Source organism: Camellia sinensis, chromosome 3, assembly GCF_055761805.1.
Source record: "Camellia sinensis isolate YWXY chromosome 3, ASM5576180v1, whole genome shotgun sequence".
Lineage (NCBI taxonomy): Eukaryota > Viridiplantae > Streptophyta > Magnoliopsida > Ericales > Theaceae > Camellia > Camellia sinensis.
In genome coordinates this window covers 19,748,331-19,766,373 of record NC_138963.1, presented here as the reverse complement: position 1 = coordinate 19,766,373, position 18,043 = coordinate 19,748,331, and the positions used below count along the sequence as shown (strand labels likewise).

Genomic DNA, 18,043 nt, shown 5'->3' with positions numbered 1-18,043 from the left:
GAACTCCTGATTTAATTAAATATTAAATACATTCTAACAACATTTAGGATAAATGTTTAGGTGAGAAATAATAGGATAAAATAAATTGTAATTCTATTTTTCTCTTTTAAATAAATTAAAACATAAAATCATTAAATAAATATTGATTCTATTTTTCTCTTCCAAATAACTTAAAAACTTAATTAAATAAATCTAACAAAAACTTACATTCAATTGTTATTTATCTTAAAATTTACGCATCACATTCAAGCATCTCATAATTTGTTTTTCTCTTTTCACTTTAACATTTTAAAATGAGTAATGTTAGAGATTTTAAAAATTTTAACAAAATTTTTATTAAATATTTTATGTGAATGTAAGATTTACACAATATAAATTTTAGGTGAGTCTTATATTTATGTAAGATATTTGATAAAATTTTTAAATTTTTTAATATTTTTGTTTTGAAAAATGCTTAGGACCCCCACTGGGGGTCGATCCCCAATGAAGTGTCGCGCCGTAATTGAACAAAAAAAAAATATTTTATTTATTTATTTTAAGTTTCAACCAATAAAAACTCGCCAACCAGCTCGCCACCACACTTGGGGGTGCGACCCCCGGAGTGGTCTGCAGCATGATTGGTTTTGTTTTACACACATTCAGCGTCTCATAAATTTTGGTTCTGTTGCCCATTCATGATTTTTGCACATATCCAATCCAAGCGAAGAGATTTTCAGTGAAGTCAATGCATATGTATCATCAAGCTTTTTAGGGGGTATGGAATGAGTAATAGTCCTCACATTTATCCATAAAATAATGCGACCACCAATTTTTGAATTGACTTGTATTTATTGTGTTTGCTTCTAATTTTTTTAAAATTAAATGTTTTGTTTTTTATATTTTTTATTTTTAGTGAAAATTTTTAAAAAATTTAGTAATTTTTTTTCTTTTTTAAATGAATTTTATTTAAATGTATCTAAATAATAAAATATTTATGAAAAAATATTTTTTTAAAATTAATAAATACATAAAAATTTGAAAAATATAGTGAATTTTTGTTTTTTTTTTGTTATTGTTATTTTTGATATTTAGTAAAATTTTTTTATAAAAAAATTCACAAATATTATACTTTTTAAGTATATTTATAGTAGGTGTGTCTAAAATTTTTTTAATTTTTTTTTAAAAATATTAAAAGAATTTAGTAAAAACAAAAAATACAAAAAACGAAGAAGTAAAAAGTAAAATTTTCAGAAAAATAAATTTTGAAAATTGAAAACAAATAGAGTGAATAAAAGAACATACTAATTTTTTCTTTTAACAAAAAATTGGCTTATTATATAAAGTTGGTCATAGAATTTGGGAGAACAGTTTCAGTTTGAATTTGATAGGTCTATTTTAGAACCCACGTAATTTAAATTATTTATTTTTTAAAATTTGTTAAGTAAAATATTTATATAAAAAAATAAAAATAATCAAATATCAGTAGTTATATATTGTAATTATATTTACATTATAAAAAATGAATAGTTATTTTTTAAATTATATTTGTCGTATATTCTTAAAAATATATAGCTACTAGTTGATTATTTTAATTTTTTAAATAAATATTCTATTTAATGATTCTTAAAAAATAAAGGTTGGAAGGCTCCGTTTGACAAGAGTTTTTTTGGCTATTTTAATCACAAAAGACAAAATAGACTATTTTAGCCACAACAAACAAAACATCTCATTCAACCCATAATCATTACACTATTCTCTCACAAAAAAAGTCCAAAAAGCCAAAAAGTCCTTCCCAAACCAACCGTTTTAGGCTAAAATAGCCAAAAAAATCAAAATACCAATCCACTTCCCAAATAGAGGCTAAGATTACTCTCAAAATGGGCTCATAATCCAAACCTTTAAAAATTAAAAAATAATAATTTAAAAGAGTTAGATTCACACAATTTTATCAATTCTTTTGATATGTGAACCGAATCATAATCAACTATTCTTAATTTTTTGAAATTAGAATCAATCCATCCTCTAAAAAATTGGATCAAGACATAACATTGGAACTAATTCAAACTAGTTTACAGTTTGATCATTTTTATTTTTTTTAATTTTCCTTTTTTTTTCCCAGTTAATATTTCATGTGTGATAACAAAATAACAATAACTCCTAAAAAATACAACTCCCATAATTTTCGCTCACCTATAATTAATCCAGAAAAAAAAATAATATTTAAAAAGATATAATTAATTCACATTATTTTAGGGTTCATGGATCCCGAACTTTGAAGTTGCAAGCATTTTTATAAAACAATAATGATTCATCCCCCCTTTTCTCCCCATCCCCTTTGACCCCCTCTCTCTCTTATTGGTTACATTTTCTTTTTCTTTTTCTTTTTTTTCTTACTCCTCCAATCACCACTCGCCACGTGGCAAAGGGGGGGTGAGGGGGTGATCCCCAAAAGGAGGTCCTAAGCATTATTCTTTATCAAAAAAAAATTAGAAACATAACATCTAAATCGTGGGACCCAAATATTTTGACATTTGGCTGCACAAGAAAGAGGAACAAAAACTAATTGAGAGATATCCCGACATAAATATGGGATCTGGAGGTATGGGATGAGATCAAACTTACAGAGGCTTTTTGGAAGGTGGTAAAAAGTTTTTTTTTTTAATTTTTAAAATCATTTTAGTTATATTATTTTTTTAATAAAAAAATTAAAAAATTACAAATAAAAAAGTTAAAAAATTAATTTTTTTATTAATTTTTCAAAACACCACAAGGAGCATTTGTTTGACATGTTTAATCACAAATAGATAAAATAGATTTTTTAACCTAATTAGACAAAATACCTCATCCAAATCATAATCATTTCTTTTTTTCTTACAAAAATCAAAAAAATAAAAAAATTTATCCCAAATAAGACTTTTTAGCCCAAAAATAAAATAGTTAAAAAATTAAAAAATCAATCCATATCCTAAACGAAATCAGAGTCAACTATCATATAGCTGCCTTTTTTTTCTTCTTTTTTTTTAAATAAATAATTTTAAAAAATATAATTTATATTTTATTTATTTTTAAATTTTTTGATTTTATTTAAATTTATAATTTAAACATAACCATATTTATTTTGGTAAGGATAAGGATTAAGACTCCCTTGTCAGCATATGCATAAATAAATTTATTTACTACTAGATTGGCTCATATTTAGAGCATCAGTATCAAATTATTCAAAATTTTAATCAAATTATAACTTAAAAAGTTATTTTTTTTATTTTTTATTTTAGCTAGTCACCCACTACATCAAACTCTCTATTTTAACTTAATCATATTAAAATATTTGTTATTCTTTTTTTTATATAATTAAATTGATGAGCTATCAACCAAACAATTCTTATGTTTTACGTAAGATAACACTGGAAGAAATGTAAAAAAACAAAAAATGCCGTTGACCAGTTGACCGGCTGGACCCAAATCATGTGTTTTAGTGATGAACAGTTGCTCGCTTCATCAAAGGAGTTACTGTAACAAATTTAACAAAAAGTTAATATAGAAAAAATTTGTTGAGACTGATAAATGGAGAATTTGATGATTTATTAATTATTTTTAATTTTTTATTATTTTGAAGATACTAATGCCGACGCTCTTAGCTTCAACATTTTATAATTAAAATATGTTTAAAATTTTTATAGATAAATAACTTTCCCAACTTTTTATGTTAAAATTGTTATGTAATCCAGGAAGCTGGTAAAAAGTTACCTTCTAACTTTTTATCAATTTTAAGTCACATCACCTCTCACATAATTTACGTACAAAAAAACAAATGAGCTACAATAACCAAAAAATTAATTTTTTACCAACTTTCCAAAACACCCTTACGTATTATGGTCGTCCCACAAATAAATAATTATAAAAGATATTATATATACCTTTTTGCGAAAAGGGATATTTACTAATAAATTCTATCTCACAAACAGTTTTTCCGATTGGTCCTAAGGTTATTTCTATTGTTCTGATTAGTTCTATTAGTGGGGAAATATCTTACCAGTTGATCCTATTTCCTTTGTTTAGTAACATTGAGTGGTCAATTATACCCTTCCGTGTGTGTGTCGCGTGACATACATCATTCTAAGGAAAAAAGCATAAAGAGTCTTAGTGTACTTTATTGATGTGTGGCACCCATTGTGTGTGTCACGTGACACTCCAAGGCAAAAAGCATAAAGAGCCTTAATATACTTTGTTGATGTGTGACACATATTGTGTGTGTCACGTGACACTCCAAGGCAAAAAGCATAAAGAGCCTTAGTGTACTTTGTTGATGTGTAGCACCCATTGTGTGTGCCACGTGACACACCCTTATAAAGAGCATGCATCTAATAACATCTAAATGAGGGCATTAAGGTCCCTCAAAATATCTAAGGACTAAACGGTTTATTAGAAAAAAATTGGGACCAATTGGTTCATAAGTTTAACATTTGGGATTTACTGGTAAATCTCCCTTAAAAAAATCAGACTTTTTATTTTTTTTAGTTAAAAAATTCAGTTTTTTTAACCTAAAAATTCCAATTTTTTTTATTAAAAAAATCAAAAATTTAAAAATAAATTTTTTATCAACTTTTCAAAACACCATGTATGTCATTTCAATATCCTATAAATTTTGTTGTCACGTGACATTAATTTCATCCCGTCGGTGTCCTTTGCTATTCAGGTGCGCAGAGGCTTTTATTTTTGGATAAAGATTCGTAGCTCGAATGCTTGGCTCGAAAACTGGCTCGAATTTTTTTTTTAATTCTTTTCCTTCCCTTGCTTCAATAACAGACAGAGGCCTTGCTTTTCAATAATAGACAGAGGCGAGATAGAGAGAAGAGAGAGAAAAGAAGAGGAAGAAGAAGAAAAGAAGAGGAAGAGAGGAGGCGATCGGTGGGGAGAAGAGGAAGGGAGAAGGGGCGGTTTTTTTATTTTATTTTTTATTTATTTATTTATTTTTTTTCTGGATCTGGGGATGTTGATGATGAAGATGTGCTGTGCGATGAAGACATTGATGATTTTTTTTTTTTTTTTTCTAGATCTGGAGCTGAAAATGAAGGGGGAAAAAAATTGATGTTTTGTTTGATGTTTTGTTTGATCTGGAGCTGAATGTGATGAAGACATTGATGATTTTTTTTTTTTTTTTTTTCTAGATCTGGAGCTGAAAATGAAGGGGGGAAAAAAATTGACGTTTTGTTTGATGTTTTGTTTGATCTGGAGCTGAACAAGAGAAGACATTGATGTTTTGTTTTTTTTTTCTTCTTCTTCTTCCTATTCTCTTTTCTTCTTCTTCTAGTTCTGGTCTGCTTCTTCTTCTTCTTCTTCTTCTTCTTCTTCCTCCTGCAAGAAAGACAAAAAAAAATTGTTGATGAACAAAATTTTTTTTTTTTTGGGTTGATGTTGATGATCTGGATCTGCAGCTCTTTTCTTCTTCTTTTTCTGTTTTTTCTTCATCTTCAACTTCCAAAAAACGAGAATGAAAAATAAATAAATAAATAAATAAATAAATTTCTCCAAAACGACGTCGTTTTGGATTCGAGCCAATTTCGAGCTCGACAGTTTCGAGCTACGTAGCAGTTCCGTTTATTTTTTATGAGTTTTGTTTCAACAATTTAAATTATTAATTTTGTTAGATTATTTATGTAATTATCAACAATAAAAAAATTAAGTCAATTTAATAATTATAATTTATTTATTTTATCGTTTTGTCACTAAAAATAATTGCTAGTTTATTTAAAAAACACATTTATTATTTATTTTTTAGACAAATGTAATAATTTGAATAATTTACGATTATTGAATTGATCTAATTTTGTGTGTGAATTATACAGACGAATAGCCCGAGAAAATAAATAATTTGAATCACTAAAATATGATTCTTGATGAGTTTTACAAGCGTGAACAATACCTTCTTGTCTAAATCATAGATGAAAAAAAGCCAAATCCTATTAATAAAAGGAGAAATAAAATTTCAGCGGCTCATTTATAAAATAGTTACAGACTAATGAAAAAGTTTATAACTTTAATTATTAATATTAATAAAGTCTATCATTTATCTGAAATTATTTTTATAAAATTACACAACTGTAATTTACACTTTTAAAAAAAAAAACCTCTTCAATAAGTCGTCCTTTGGAGAGAAATTTTTTTTGACAAAAATAATTAAAAAGTCACCCAAAAAAAAAACCAAAAAATTGAAATGTCACATCTTAAATACTAATAGATCATTTTTTTTTTCTTCTACCAGTCATCCATTCAATTTTTTTTAAAAAAGGTATCCCAAACGCACAAACTATTTCATCTCATAAAAAATTCAAAAAAAAGAGTTTCCAAACGGGGCTATAATTTTACGGAAAATGCTTCAGGGCCCGAAATGTCTGGCTCGAATGTGGCTCGAAATTTTCTCTTTTTTTTTTTTTTTTTTTTCTGCCATTTTCGACCTGCAGAGAGGGAGAAAGAGAGAGAGGGAGAAAGAGAGAGGAGAGGAGAGAGGGAAAGAGAGGGAGAGAAGAGAGAAGAGGGAATGGAGGCACACACACAGAGAGGCCCGTGCATTCCGGTCGATCGGCCGATCGTCGCAGCTCGGCGGATCGTCGCAGCCCGGCGGATCGTCGCAGCTCGTCCGGCTGCCTCCGCCCGGCCGCCGTCGCCTCCCCTCTGCCTTCTTCTCTTCTTCTTTCTTCTTCTCTTCTTCTTTCTTTCTTCTTCTTCTGTCTTCGTCTTCCTCTGCTTCTGATTTCTGATCCAAAACAGACAAAAAAAAAAAAAAAAAAAATTACAACGCCAAAACGACGTCGTTTCGTAGATTCGGGGCATTCGGGGCAACCTTTTTCGGGCTCCCAATCACTACTCTAATTTTACTGGATAATTTATGTTCATATGCAGAACCATCGGACGGCTGAGACTATACCTTGATCCTGATCATAGATTATCAACCGTGGAGATGTATTTTCATTTGATCAAAGGGCCTAGATGTCAACGGAAGATTAAAGAGGACATACACATCGAGAACATTCTAGCTTTCTCGTGGGGAACAGATTAGAACCGTAGAAAAGCGACAGGTACGTGGCTGATCAGCAGTGCACCGGTTAACGTATGGATTAGTATTACGTCAGATCATGACACGTGTACGGTGGATAACTCATTCTCTCTCCTCCCATCCGGCTATAAATGGGTCACGGGTTCCTTGCCTATTATTCGTCCAGACTTGAAAGCATTTCTCGGTTTTCATTCATTGCTTTCGATTTTCTCTCATTTTTCTAGCCCTAGAAAATGTCTTGCTGCGGAGGAAACTGTGGATGCGGCACTGGCTGCAGCTGCGGCAGCGGCTGTGGAGGGTAAAATTTCTGTTTGTTTTATTTTTTAAGCTGTGTTTGTTTCCCTTGGAGAAATTTTCTCGAGAAAACTTTTTGCCTTCATACTTTTTGTTTTGTCTGTAAATTGGAGATAGGCCTTGTTTGGTTTGTTCAGAAAAAAATTTAGGAAAAATTCTCTATAAATAAATTTTCAAGAGTAATCAAGCCAAACAAATTTTTCAAAAAAAATCTCAAAATTTTGTTGGATGTAATCTCAAAATCTCAGCCTTTGAAAAATTATATGAGGTTATTTGTATTTTAAATAAATTTTAAGGGTGTATTTGTAATTTATTAATGGATCTAATTTCTTCCACCAAGGATTCTGCAGAGTGTTTTTTTTTTAAAGTTTTTTTAAAGGGATTATTGTGTGGTTGAGATTTAATGTTGAAAAATTGATGTGATTTATCATTAAATCTCAACAATACAATGTAACGCTCTAGGAAACTTTAGAAAAAAAAAATTTCAGAGAATCCTTGCTCAATTTCTTCAGTCTAATCATATTTTTTTTTAAAAAAAAAAAAAAAATTCTCCTTGTGATAAATCCTTTGGATTAGCAATTATTGTGATATTTTATATATTTTTTAATCATTTATTATTTGTTATTAAACGAAATGGTAAAAATTTTTGGATGATGATGGATGGCAGATGCAAGAATTACCCAGACATGAGCTACTCAGAGAAGACCACCACTGAGACCCTCATTGTTGGTCTTGCCCCAAAGAAGACGTAAGTATATGTATATCACAAGTTCTTTTATAATATTTATTTTATTTTATTTTATTATATAAAATTGATTTGATTTTATAATATTTATTATTAAAAAAATATTAATATAATTCAAAGGCTGAGCCGTTACAATTATTGAAATTTATCCATATCTGGGTCTGATAATTTGTGGTAGCTCGAGAAAGTGAGGCTCGAATGGCGCGAATGGTACGGAAAATATTATCTTACCGGTAAGAGAATAGAAAAACATCCTAAAACGACGTCGTTTTGGGATTTTGAGCCACTCGAGCCACGGAAAATTCGAGCTACGAATCGGAACCGATCTGGGTCTATTCCACACTCTTTTTAATGAAGTAGTGTTTTTAATGAAGTAGTGTTTCGATTTATTGATCTATGAGTGTTTTATACAGATAAAATTTTTAAGGGAAAAACATAAATAAAATTTTAGAATTTGACCTTTTAGCAAAATAAATTGTGTTTTTAATTTTAATTTTTTATTTTAATTTTTTTTGATTGTTTTCAATCTAAATCGTTTATATATTTTCTTTAATTAAAACTAGTAGTATTTTAATGATTAAACTCAAATGATTGAAATATTATTTTTTAGTCATTTTAAGTAAAAGAAATAAATGATGGTTTAAATTTTTTTAAAAAAAATTAAAAATTAAGATTTAAATTGATGAAATTAAAATTTAGAATTTATCTTGGGGTCAAAATTCTTTAAGTTTGTTTTTTTAATTTGTTTAAATTTAAATGTAGAACGATATAACTTTTAAACAAAAAAGGATTTAAATTAATAAAATTCAAATTTTAAAATTTATTTTTTATAAGAGTTAAATTTTAGAGTTTGTTTTTGTAATGTTTAAAAATTTTAATGTAGAATGATGGGTAGCTCTTAGATTTTATATCTTTAAAAAAACAAAAGCCTATTGAAGTGATTTATATTTTTAACCTGAGTAATGATATATAAATAAAATTTATGTTCATAAGTTTTATACAAAATGAGGTGATAAAATTCTATAAAAATAAAAATTTCAAACATAGTTTTCAAAAATCAAACTAAACATAGGTGTTTTATTTTATCTATAAAATCTTTTTCTAAAACAACTTTGCATAATAATTTTAGAGTTAATGAAAGCCAAATAAATCTAATATATAGATTGTGATTGTGATTGTGATTGTGATTGTATGCAGATTCTTTGAGGGAACTGAGATGGGTGAGGCAGCTGAGAATGGTTGCAAGTGTGGAGCTAACTGCACCTGTGACCCTTGCACCTGCAAATGAGACCCAATCAAAATCATCAACCATAATATAGAAATATAATATATAATTAAGTAGTATTAGCAGTAGTGTCTGCGTTTGAGGGTATGGAAGCTTCTTTAAATTATGTAACCTTCAAAATAAAGTGGCCATGGTTGTTTCACGGTTTACTTGGTTGTTTGTTTGGTTTTGTTTGTACACAAAGGTTAGTATGTCAAGGTTGATGAGAGTCTCTTTTTATCATGGGAGGTTTATATATGATAAATATGTATGTTGAGTTTGAATGACTTAATGAAAACTCGTCTTTAGTGTTTGATAAATGGTCTCTCTTGTTTTATAATCACAGTTGCTGTTTCTTACAACAATTAATGTTTTGGATCAGATTTATTGTGATTGTTACTTGTACCAACACTGAATTTAGGTTTTGCCACGTTTGCAATCTCTTGGGTGAGAAGTTCGAAAGTTAAAAGCGTGTTTGATTTAGTTAAAAAGAAGCTTTGGAATGTCACTAGCATTGTTGAAAGATGATTTTACGTTTCATATTTTGAGACTCCTTTAGTTTTAATAACAAAGATGCAACAATTATAGGAAGGTAATTTGTAAGTTTGACCAGTAAAATATAAACAAATATAGAGAACCAATCAACAGTAACAGTTATCTCTCATTTTCATCGTCATGGTCATCGTCACCTAAAAAGTAAGAAAAGTGAAAAAATAAAGAAAAGTAAAAAAATAAATGAGGGTATTAATTAGTGTCACTATTAATGATGTCACAATAAATTCTATTCACTTTCTGTTTTTTTTTTTTTTTTTTTTTTTAAGTGAATATTACATAATTAATAATTATTTTAAAATATTATTTTTAATGATCTCTAACATTGTCCTAAGAAGTATTGATATCCTTGGTGGTAAGTGGCATGTAGTGGTTTCTTTCTTGCCATCATTCTGAACCCAAGTCCAACTAGAAAAAGGCTAATCTCATGGTCTGTGAATCAAATTCAAAACCCTCCTCAAGTTGTGATATTAAAGTGTTTTTGCTTGTATGACACAAAATTATATAAAAAATTCTGATGACGTAACAGATTTTGGGTCGTCATTAACATTAACATTATGATATTTGAATTGCATCTAGTCTGATGGGAAAGCATAAGCAAATCAAGATAATACTAAATAATCATAAATAAAATTGACAAATTTCAATGCTGTTTGACACCAAATGAGTTCTCTACCATAATCATAGTGTTAAAACAATATTACAGAGATAAAAAAAATAATAATAAAAAAAAATAAAATAAAACAGACCATAATCAACAAATTGAATCAACCACATGTTTCACGTGCGTGCTGAGCAACTGAGTGTTGTACAGTGTGGTAGTCAATCAAATAATCCTCTTGCAGTTCTATTGAACATGTTATGAACCTGCTTGGACGAGAGGCCTATCTTCTCCAAATCACTTAACTACAAAATTCAGAATATGCATTTCAGTCTTGCTTCCTTTTAAGAAGAAGCTTGAAGTTCTCATTCATACATTTCTTACCGATTTCAGTGGACTCGTTTCTCTGAGCTCAAGTATGTACTCGGCCATCCTCTCTCCAATTCCCTGGATAAAAATCAATCAGCAAAACTATTGGTAACATGGGTTTCAGGATAATGATGACATTCAATTAGATGATTGATCTCTTTCACATACCTTCAATTCCATAAGTTCCTCCCTGAAATAAAGGTATAGTAGGCAATGGTTAGTTCTTCATGGCTTTTCAGCCAGAAAAAAAAAAAAAAAAAAAATCTGTATGAAAAACATTTGAAACTAATATGCTAGTAGTTGTATTAGTAAGAGGTTAATCCGAAAAATGTTTTCCACCTTCAAAAAATGTCCACGCAAATAAATTTATTTTTTATTAACTTTCATTTTCCATCGTATCAAACGGCAAAAAATGTTATCAAGAAAACATTTCCCAATAAAACAAATTAGAGAAGACACAAAAGCAAACCAGAATTTACCTGCTTGCTGAATTCAGAAAATCAATATATTCTTGGATGAGAGAGCACTGTAAATTCAGGTTACAGAGATTAGGAGATAGAGCCACAAGTGCTGATAAAAAGAGAAACATCATAAAATCAAATGCCACTGCATACCTTTAAATTAGAGCCGAGTGCATTAAATTTATCGAGTGGAGTGCCAATCTTTTGTGATTTTTCACTCGCACAGCTAAGAAGGAAAGGTGTTTTGGGAGTCTTGGGATCAAGAAGAACTGCACATACTTGATCTCTGGAGGACATATTCTCAATGTTTATCTTGGATTTGATGGGAGAAAGAACTTTTCTCAGAGAACTCTGAAGTGCTTTAATTTTCTCACAAATTGGTGAGGATCCATCAAAGTCGGCAGCATTGATAGTTATCATCTTCTCCGCTTTGTCCAACAATATAACTACACAAGAACGAAATAATTTTTAAAGCGTTCAACAACTTTTAAAGCTTTAAACCTTAAAGTAATGGATCAAGTTAGCGGCAAGATACCAGGTGTACATGTTGATTCAAACAAGGTCTTCTCAGCAGAGACCTTAGTCTCCTCTCCTGTATTTTCCTCAGTAGTAACTTCTAGACTCTGTGGAGTCTCTGCATTGTCCTCAGTATGAACCTCTAAACCCTGTGATGAAGTTTCAATGTGTAAATGCATGGCGTTAAATTGCCCTATAGTTTCACTCAGGGGTGAGTAGCAGATATATCGATCCGCCCAAACCGACCGGACTGAACTGATCTGATCCGCTGCATTTTGGACGGATGCATGATGATGAGTGAACGGTTGTGGATTGATTTTTTTCAATCCGCCTAGTTTTAGACGGATGGCGGATTTGAGGTTCATTTGGCCACAACCGATCCGCCAAACCGCGAGCACCCCTAATAATTTGTAACTTTGTGTTTTCAATTAAAAAAGAGTTTAAATATTCTGTTGAATATATTCTGTTAAAAAAGAGTTTTAATGTATTATTTATCTATATTTTTTGGTTTTGAAATCTAACTCTAAAAATAATAAATAAAAAAATGATATATGATAGTAAGTTTTTATTTTCAAAAATAGATATAGATGTAACAATATAGAGGCATACAATTTCCACTACTGCTCTGTTCATGGTTTTGGTGGTTTGAATTATTTTTATATTTTAAGAACCACATATTGTAATCATTTATGTGGATGAGGCATGTTGTAATTGTAATATGTGGATGAGGTATGCAGTGATTGTAATATTCTAAAGTTTCAAAAAAAATTTCTTTGGATGAGACATGCGGTGATTGTAATACTTTTTTAAGTTATGACCGTAATACTTTCTTTTTTTTTTTTTTTTTTTGGGAAGTGTATAAGTTGAATTATGTTAAAAATTTATAAAATTTTAAATTGCCAAACCGATTCGCATCCATCCGTCAATTCACATCCGTCGAATTGGCGGACGGATGCAGATTGATTTTCTTCAATCCGCCAATCTGGTGGACGGATGGCGGATTAGAGATTCTATGGCCGCAACCGACCCGCGCCCACCCCTAGTTTCCCTTTATTACTGAATGCCCTCCTCAGAGTGTAAGGAACTTACAGTGGATGTATGCAGCTGAAAAGCAACATTGGACTGAGCTACTGAAACGTTTATTGAGCTTCCATCTTCTGAAATAACAGCATGCTCTTCTACTTTGCGAAGATACATAGCCTCCTATACAATGTCACCAATAAAATTTTTGAAAATCTCAACTATTATGGTATGGAAGAACATTAGGATGGATTGCGTAGAAATCCATGTTATATGTTTGTGCAGCTGTAAAAACTGTTCTAATATTAATATTAAACAAAAATGATAGACAATTGAGGTTCCAAATTTTCCACTCATAACCTTTGATTAACCTAAAGTGTCCTCGTACTGCTGTGTGTCAAGCATGCGTACAAGAGGAATATATTAAGCCTGTGTTCTTGGATTTGAGCAGAGGTTTGTTACTTTTCCCTTCCCTTTTCCTTCTCCTTTACGAATCTCTACACAAATCCATGATCCAAATACAACCTAAGAAGAGAACATGCTAAGGAACAACTCAGAGAGCCAGGAGTGTTACTTCATCCCTTTACTGTGTATTAGTGAGTGCTAGGTTTTTCAAGCTACAAACAAGAATGTCACCAAATAAATGTTTTACCTTCACGTTTGGATAAACCGGATCTCCATTACCGAATAATTTTTTGCGTGGCACAGCCGAACCCCTACAAACGAGTCAGATAGTTAAGCAAGAGGCTGAGGCATGCTAATGCTGTGTGACAGCAAAAAGTTCAAATCATTATCGTAACCTTTCTTTCACATTAGAAGCACAATGATTGGTGTTAGGCTTCTGTTTTGCAGAGCTGTTGTTGTATGCGCTGGGCTTCTTTGCTGAGTGCATCGAGCTTGGAGTTTTGATTACAAATGGAGAACCAAATGCCCCCATTTTTTGGGCACTTTTTGTCTTGCCTTTTGATTCAAGCCAAGCACAAAGCTTTGCCTCCATATCAACTTTAAGCTTGGGAGTGTCATTTTTTTGAGCTGAAGAAACAAAATTAGAGATGTGGCGGGACCGAGCTGCCAAACTGACCGTATGCACCGATTCTTGATACTCTCCTGGATTCTACAAACAACAATGAAAAGTAAATCTCTGGTAAGGTCATCATAATAAAGTCGTAAAAGAGATGATGGGGTTACTAAACTCCTTACCAAGCAAGCAACCATCAAAGCACGACTAGTTCCGCCAAGAGAATCTTGCAATATCCGGGTTAGTTTGCTTTCACGATAAGGCACTCGGGTTTTGTTGTTATTAAGAGCATAAATCACATTTGACAATGCAAATAAGGACTGATTAATTTTTGCACTTTCTTGTAGACGAATCCCTTCATTACAAGTCCTTCGATTGTCTTCATTACCTGGTTAAATCACAAGTATAATGAGAAAACATGAAACGTTTAAACCTATAAATTCATACTATATGATTTAATTACAATTATAAATAAAGTTATTGGAGAAGTCATTTAGAACCTGCTAAATCTATGAGGTTCAGCTTCCCTGCAACATCAACCCCAGAACCATCATCAGAAGGAGTTGAAACAGTAATTGAAAGTACCCCATGGCTTCTACTAGAGACATCGTTAAGACACGTGTGCGCAACCTTTCTCCTCTGCTTTCCACATGAAAAGACCTCGCGGAATTCGGACATGGAATTAACTGGAACCCGAGATAGTCCCTTGAGATGAATTTGCCCATCTTTGTCTTCCAACACTGCAATTTCCTGTGCTTTGACTTCCATCAGATCATAACACCTGTCCATATAGACTTCATAGTAGGAAATCTCAGCGGTACTTCTTGTGCTTTGGCACAAGGACAGAATTGTTGACATGGCCAGTGGTATTAAACCTGGGATCTCATCAGTACCCTGCATGCATCATCATCCACACCATGGTTTCCATCATAAACATACCAAGAACAATTACGAAAAATGGAAAAGAAAATAACTAAACCAAGCACTAGAAATGGGATTTTCTAGGTGTGTATGCATGTGCAGGAAACATCCATTGAAAATGCCATAAGCATAACTGACTGCTCTAAAAGTTTAAATTGTTAAGAAAATGTCTAACTTCATCAGTCCAGGGTAAATTCGCACACAATCAGCTGCCATAACAAAACATATGTATATAAATCCATACTTAAAATTTGCAACAAACTTGATTCATTTATAAGGAATTCTGGTTGATTTTGATAAATAGGTGCAAATATAATCCTGCAAGTCATGTTAACCTTTTGAATCACAAGTATTTGATCTCTATTTCTATCTATAGACAATTTGTGAGACTAAGGGTCCCTGGTGATTAGATAAACCAAGATTTTGTTGAGATTACACTTTTAGAAAAGCTGCTACTTGATGGGTAGGAGGCAAACCTTGCACCAAAGAAGAGAGAAATAAATGTACGTAACTTTTTGTCTTATTTTTTTTATTTTTTTATTTTATCTCAGCTCACTCATACATTTTTGTTTTGTTTTTTTTTTTGGATTTGGGAGACTCCATGCACAGTAGTATGGGACAAGGTCATTACAACTATTCTTATGACATAAGAATAACTTGTGTAGATGAATCGTGAACACTTCCAATTCGTGAATGAACAAACATGTGAATGCATTAAATTTGTGAAAAAGTTGTTGGACCACATCAACAACTTCTCTAGCAACTTTTCAAAACAATGCAAGCTAGTCATGCATCCTTAAGCTACTCCAACATTACGAGGCATTGTGCTTATCAAAAGTGAACAAAAAAATGCACTCTTCATTTTGCCTAATCACTTTAGCTAACGTGTACTCCAACAAGACTTTTTTTTGTCTAGTCTCTCTTGGCTCTCCATTTGTAGCTAGCCCCATTGCAGACAAGGCATAATACCTAGTGTATTGCCTAGCGAGCATTGAAATTGTGACTTAGCTAGGTAAAATGCCTAACAAGCACAATATAGAGAGTCAGTTGGAGTTGCTCTAGTTCAATAGAGTTATAACCTTTGAATTACATGGATTTAGTACACTTTACTCGTATCTTAAATTAACGTACTTAACAACAAACTCTTACAAACTAGACGATGGTGAAACAAGATGCATTTTTAGTTTCAAAGATCTAAATAAATTACCAAAACAAAAAGAAAGCATTTTAAGTTCAATCAAAATAAGGGCATTTAAAAGTTAAATTCAAATAAGACCTGCATGGTGTAGGTTTTTCCACTTCCAGTAGCCCCGTAGGCGAAGACAGTAGCATTGCAGCCGCGAAACATCCCGGGAATCAAATGGCTGACTTCTCTGTAGAAAATCTTACTCACATTGTTGTCGTCTTGGCCAAAAAATGAATCCAACTTGTAGCACTCGTTCCGACTAGACCCACAAAACACAAAACAAGAATATAAAAACCCTTGACTAAAATTCCAAACAAATTGTGTTCATAAATAGAACAAATGAAATTTCTAACCTGGTTTCTTGATCTTTGAGATGAACAGTGACTTCGTGGTCAGATTCGAGTTCTGAGTCAAGAACAGAGACGCAAGGGGTGGAGTTTCCATTTCTGGCAGCGATTTCATGGGGGAGAAAGGGGCGAATCCTGACAACAACCCTAACTTTTGAGATGGAATTGGAATTTGATTGAGAGGGTTTTGCTGGAGTGGACATTGTGGATGTTTTGGGTTTGTCTAAAGAAGTCATTTTGAGTCTCCCCACAAACAGAGAATGCAGAGAGAGAGAGAGAGAGAGAGAGAGAGAGAGAGGTGTTGGAATTGCAGAAAATGAAGGATGAAAGAGGAGAGAGAGCGTTGGTTGGTTGGTTAAAGACAGTAGAGTTTCGAATGATTTGACCGTTGGGAGTTCGTTTCAATTTGAATTGCGTTTTTTCGTTTAAATTTTGGGTTCAGTGAGAAGGTGCACCGATCTCGTGGATCGCCGTGCTGGGGGCTTCCTATTCCTTTTTTTAACTAGTAAAAGAAAATTAAATAAACAATCCATTTGATTTGGAGTGCTTTAGGGTGGTTTCACAACAATCTAATAAACAATTATTTATTTATTTGTTATAAATTATCACATCATATCTTTGGAGTGATGTTCGGTTTCAATTTTATAAATTTAATTTTTTTTAAATGAGTTTTTTATCTTTCATATATTTTTTTTTAGTGAATATTTTTTAAATTTTAAGTAATTTTTTTTTTTTTTTTTTTTAGATGTATCCTTTGGCACCATAAATATGTAATTATTATTATTTATTATTTATATAATTACAGGACATGTGGCATGGTCCTACTCATTTAGAGGTTATGAGAAGTTATGAAATGTGAAAAGATGATGGAAAATAAAGTAGAAAACATGGAGCATGAAGTGGAAGTTGAAAAAAGTTATGAAAGATCATGTAGTATGAAGTGGAGGAGGTCGAAGAGCGGGTAATTTTAGGTAGTTTTTTTCTACAAATATTTGCTTATAAATAGCCATTCATGGCTATATTGTAAAAGATTTAGAAGTCAAATAAAATACAATTGATTTCAATATTTATTGTCATTTTCCTTATCTTAGGAGTAGTTTAACATAGATTTATATTTTGAAACATTTATTTTTAACATTTCCTTTTCAAAACATTTTATGCACTTCATTTTTGAAGCATAGGAGTATAGATAAGTAATTATTATTTTGATTGCTCACTCAATCATCTTTCTCCGTCTCCCTCATTCTCCTTTTTATTTTTTTTCTCCATACTTGGCAATTTTGAAGTTCTCTCTGTTGAGGCAAAAGAACTATCAACGCAATCACTTGATAATTGGCTTGAATTTAATTTGTAAGGATTTTTTAATCCTTGTTGGCACGCTCGCATTTATGGTATTTTCCTTCGTAGGAAAAATAAGCCAACAATTTTTGGTACGCCCCAGTGGGACGTCAAGGGTAAGAAATGAAAAATAAATTGGATTCATCCATTCTAAAATAGCGTAGATGAAATATTTTGGCGTAAACAAAAAGTTTTGGATCTTCAAGAATAGATCAATTTTCTTGATGAAACAAACTTCCATCCATTATGATATTGTTTGGTAGAAGAAAAAATACATTATTTAATTGAAATAATTCATCAACTTAATATGAGAATTTGCCAATGGAGACATGAGTTATCAACCCTTCTTGTCAAGTCTTCAATGAATGAATTTTGTGA

General features: G+C 31.3%; 2 protein-coding genes across 2 annotated transcripts; one reads left to right on the top strand and one right to left on the bottom strand.

Annotated features, from left to right (window-relative positions):
* The first annotated feature begins 7,036 nt into the window (after positions 1 to 7,036).
* Positions 7,037 to 9,656, top strand: MT2B (metallothionein 2B). The gene is made up of 3 exons (XM_028222015.2): positions 7,037 to 7,331; positions 7,995 to 8,075; positions 9,270 to 9,656. Exons 1-3 carry the CDS (start codon positions 7,267 to 7,269, stop codon positions 9,358 to 9,360), a joined length of 237 nt encoding a protein of 78 aa, XP_028077816.1. The 5' UTR covers positions 7,037 to 7,266; the 3' UTR covers positions 9,361 to 9,656.
* An 840-nt stretch (positions 9,657 to 10,496) lies between these two features.
* LOC114279734 (ATP binding microtubule motor family protein) lies at positions 10,497 to 17,385 on the bottom strand. The gene is made up of 13 exons (XM_028222014.2): positions 16,334 to 17,385; positions 16,071 to 16,239; positions 14,374 to 14,767; positions 14,056 to 14,261; positions 13,656 to 13,969; positions 13,508 to 13,571; positions 12,925 to 13,038; positions 11,855 to 11,984; positions 11,473 to 11,765; positions 11,338 to 11,384; positions 11,027 to 11,048; positions 10,874 to 10,936; positions 10,497 to 10,794 (listed from the first exon to the last, which is right to left on the bottom strand). Exons 1-13 carry the CDS (start codon positions 16,561 to 16,563, stop codon positions 10,711 to 10,713), a joined length of 2,130 nt encoding a protein of 709 aa, XP_028077815.1. The 5' UTR covers positions 16,564 to 17,385; the 3' UTR covers positions 10,497 to 10,710.
* Between the last annotated feature and the right edge of the window lie 658 nt (positions 17,386 to 18,043).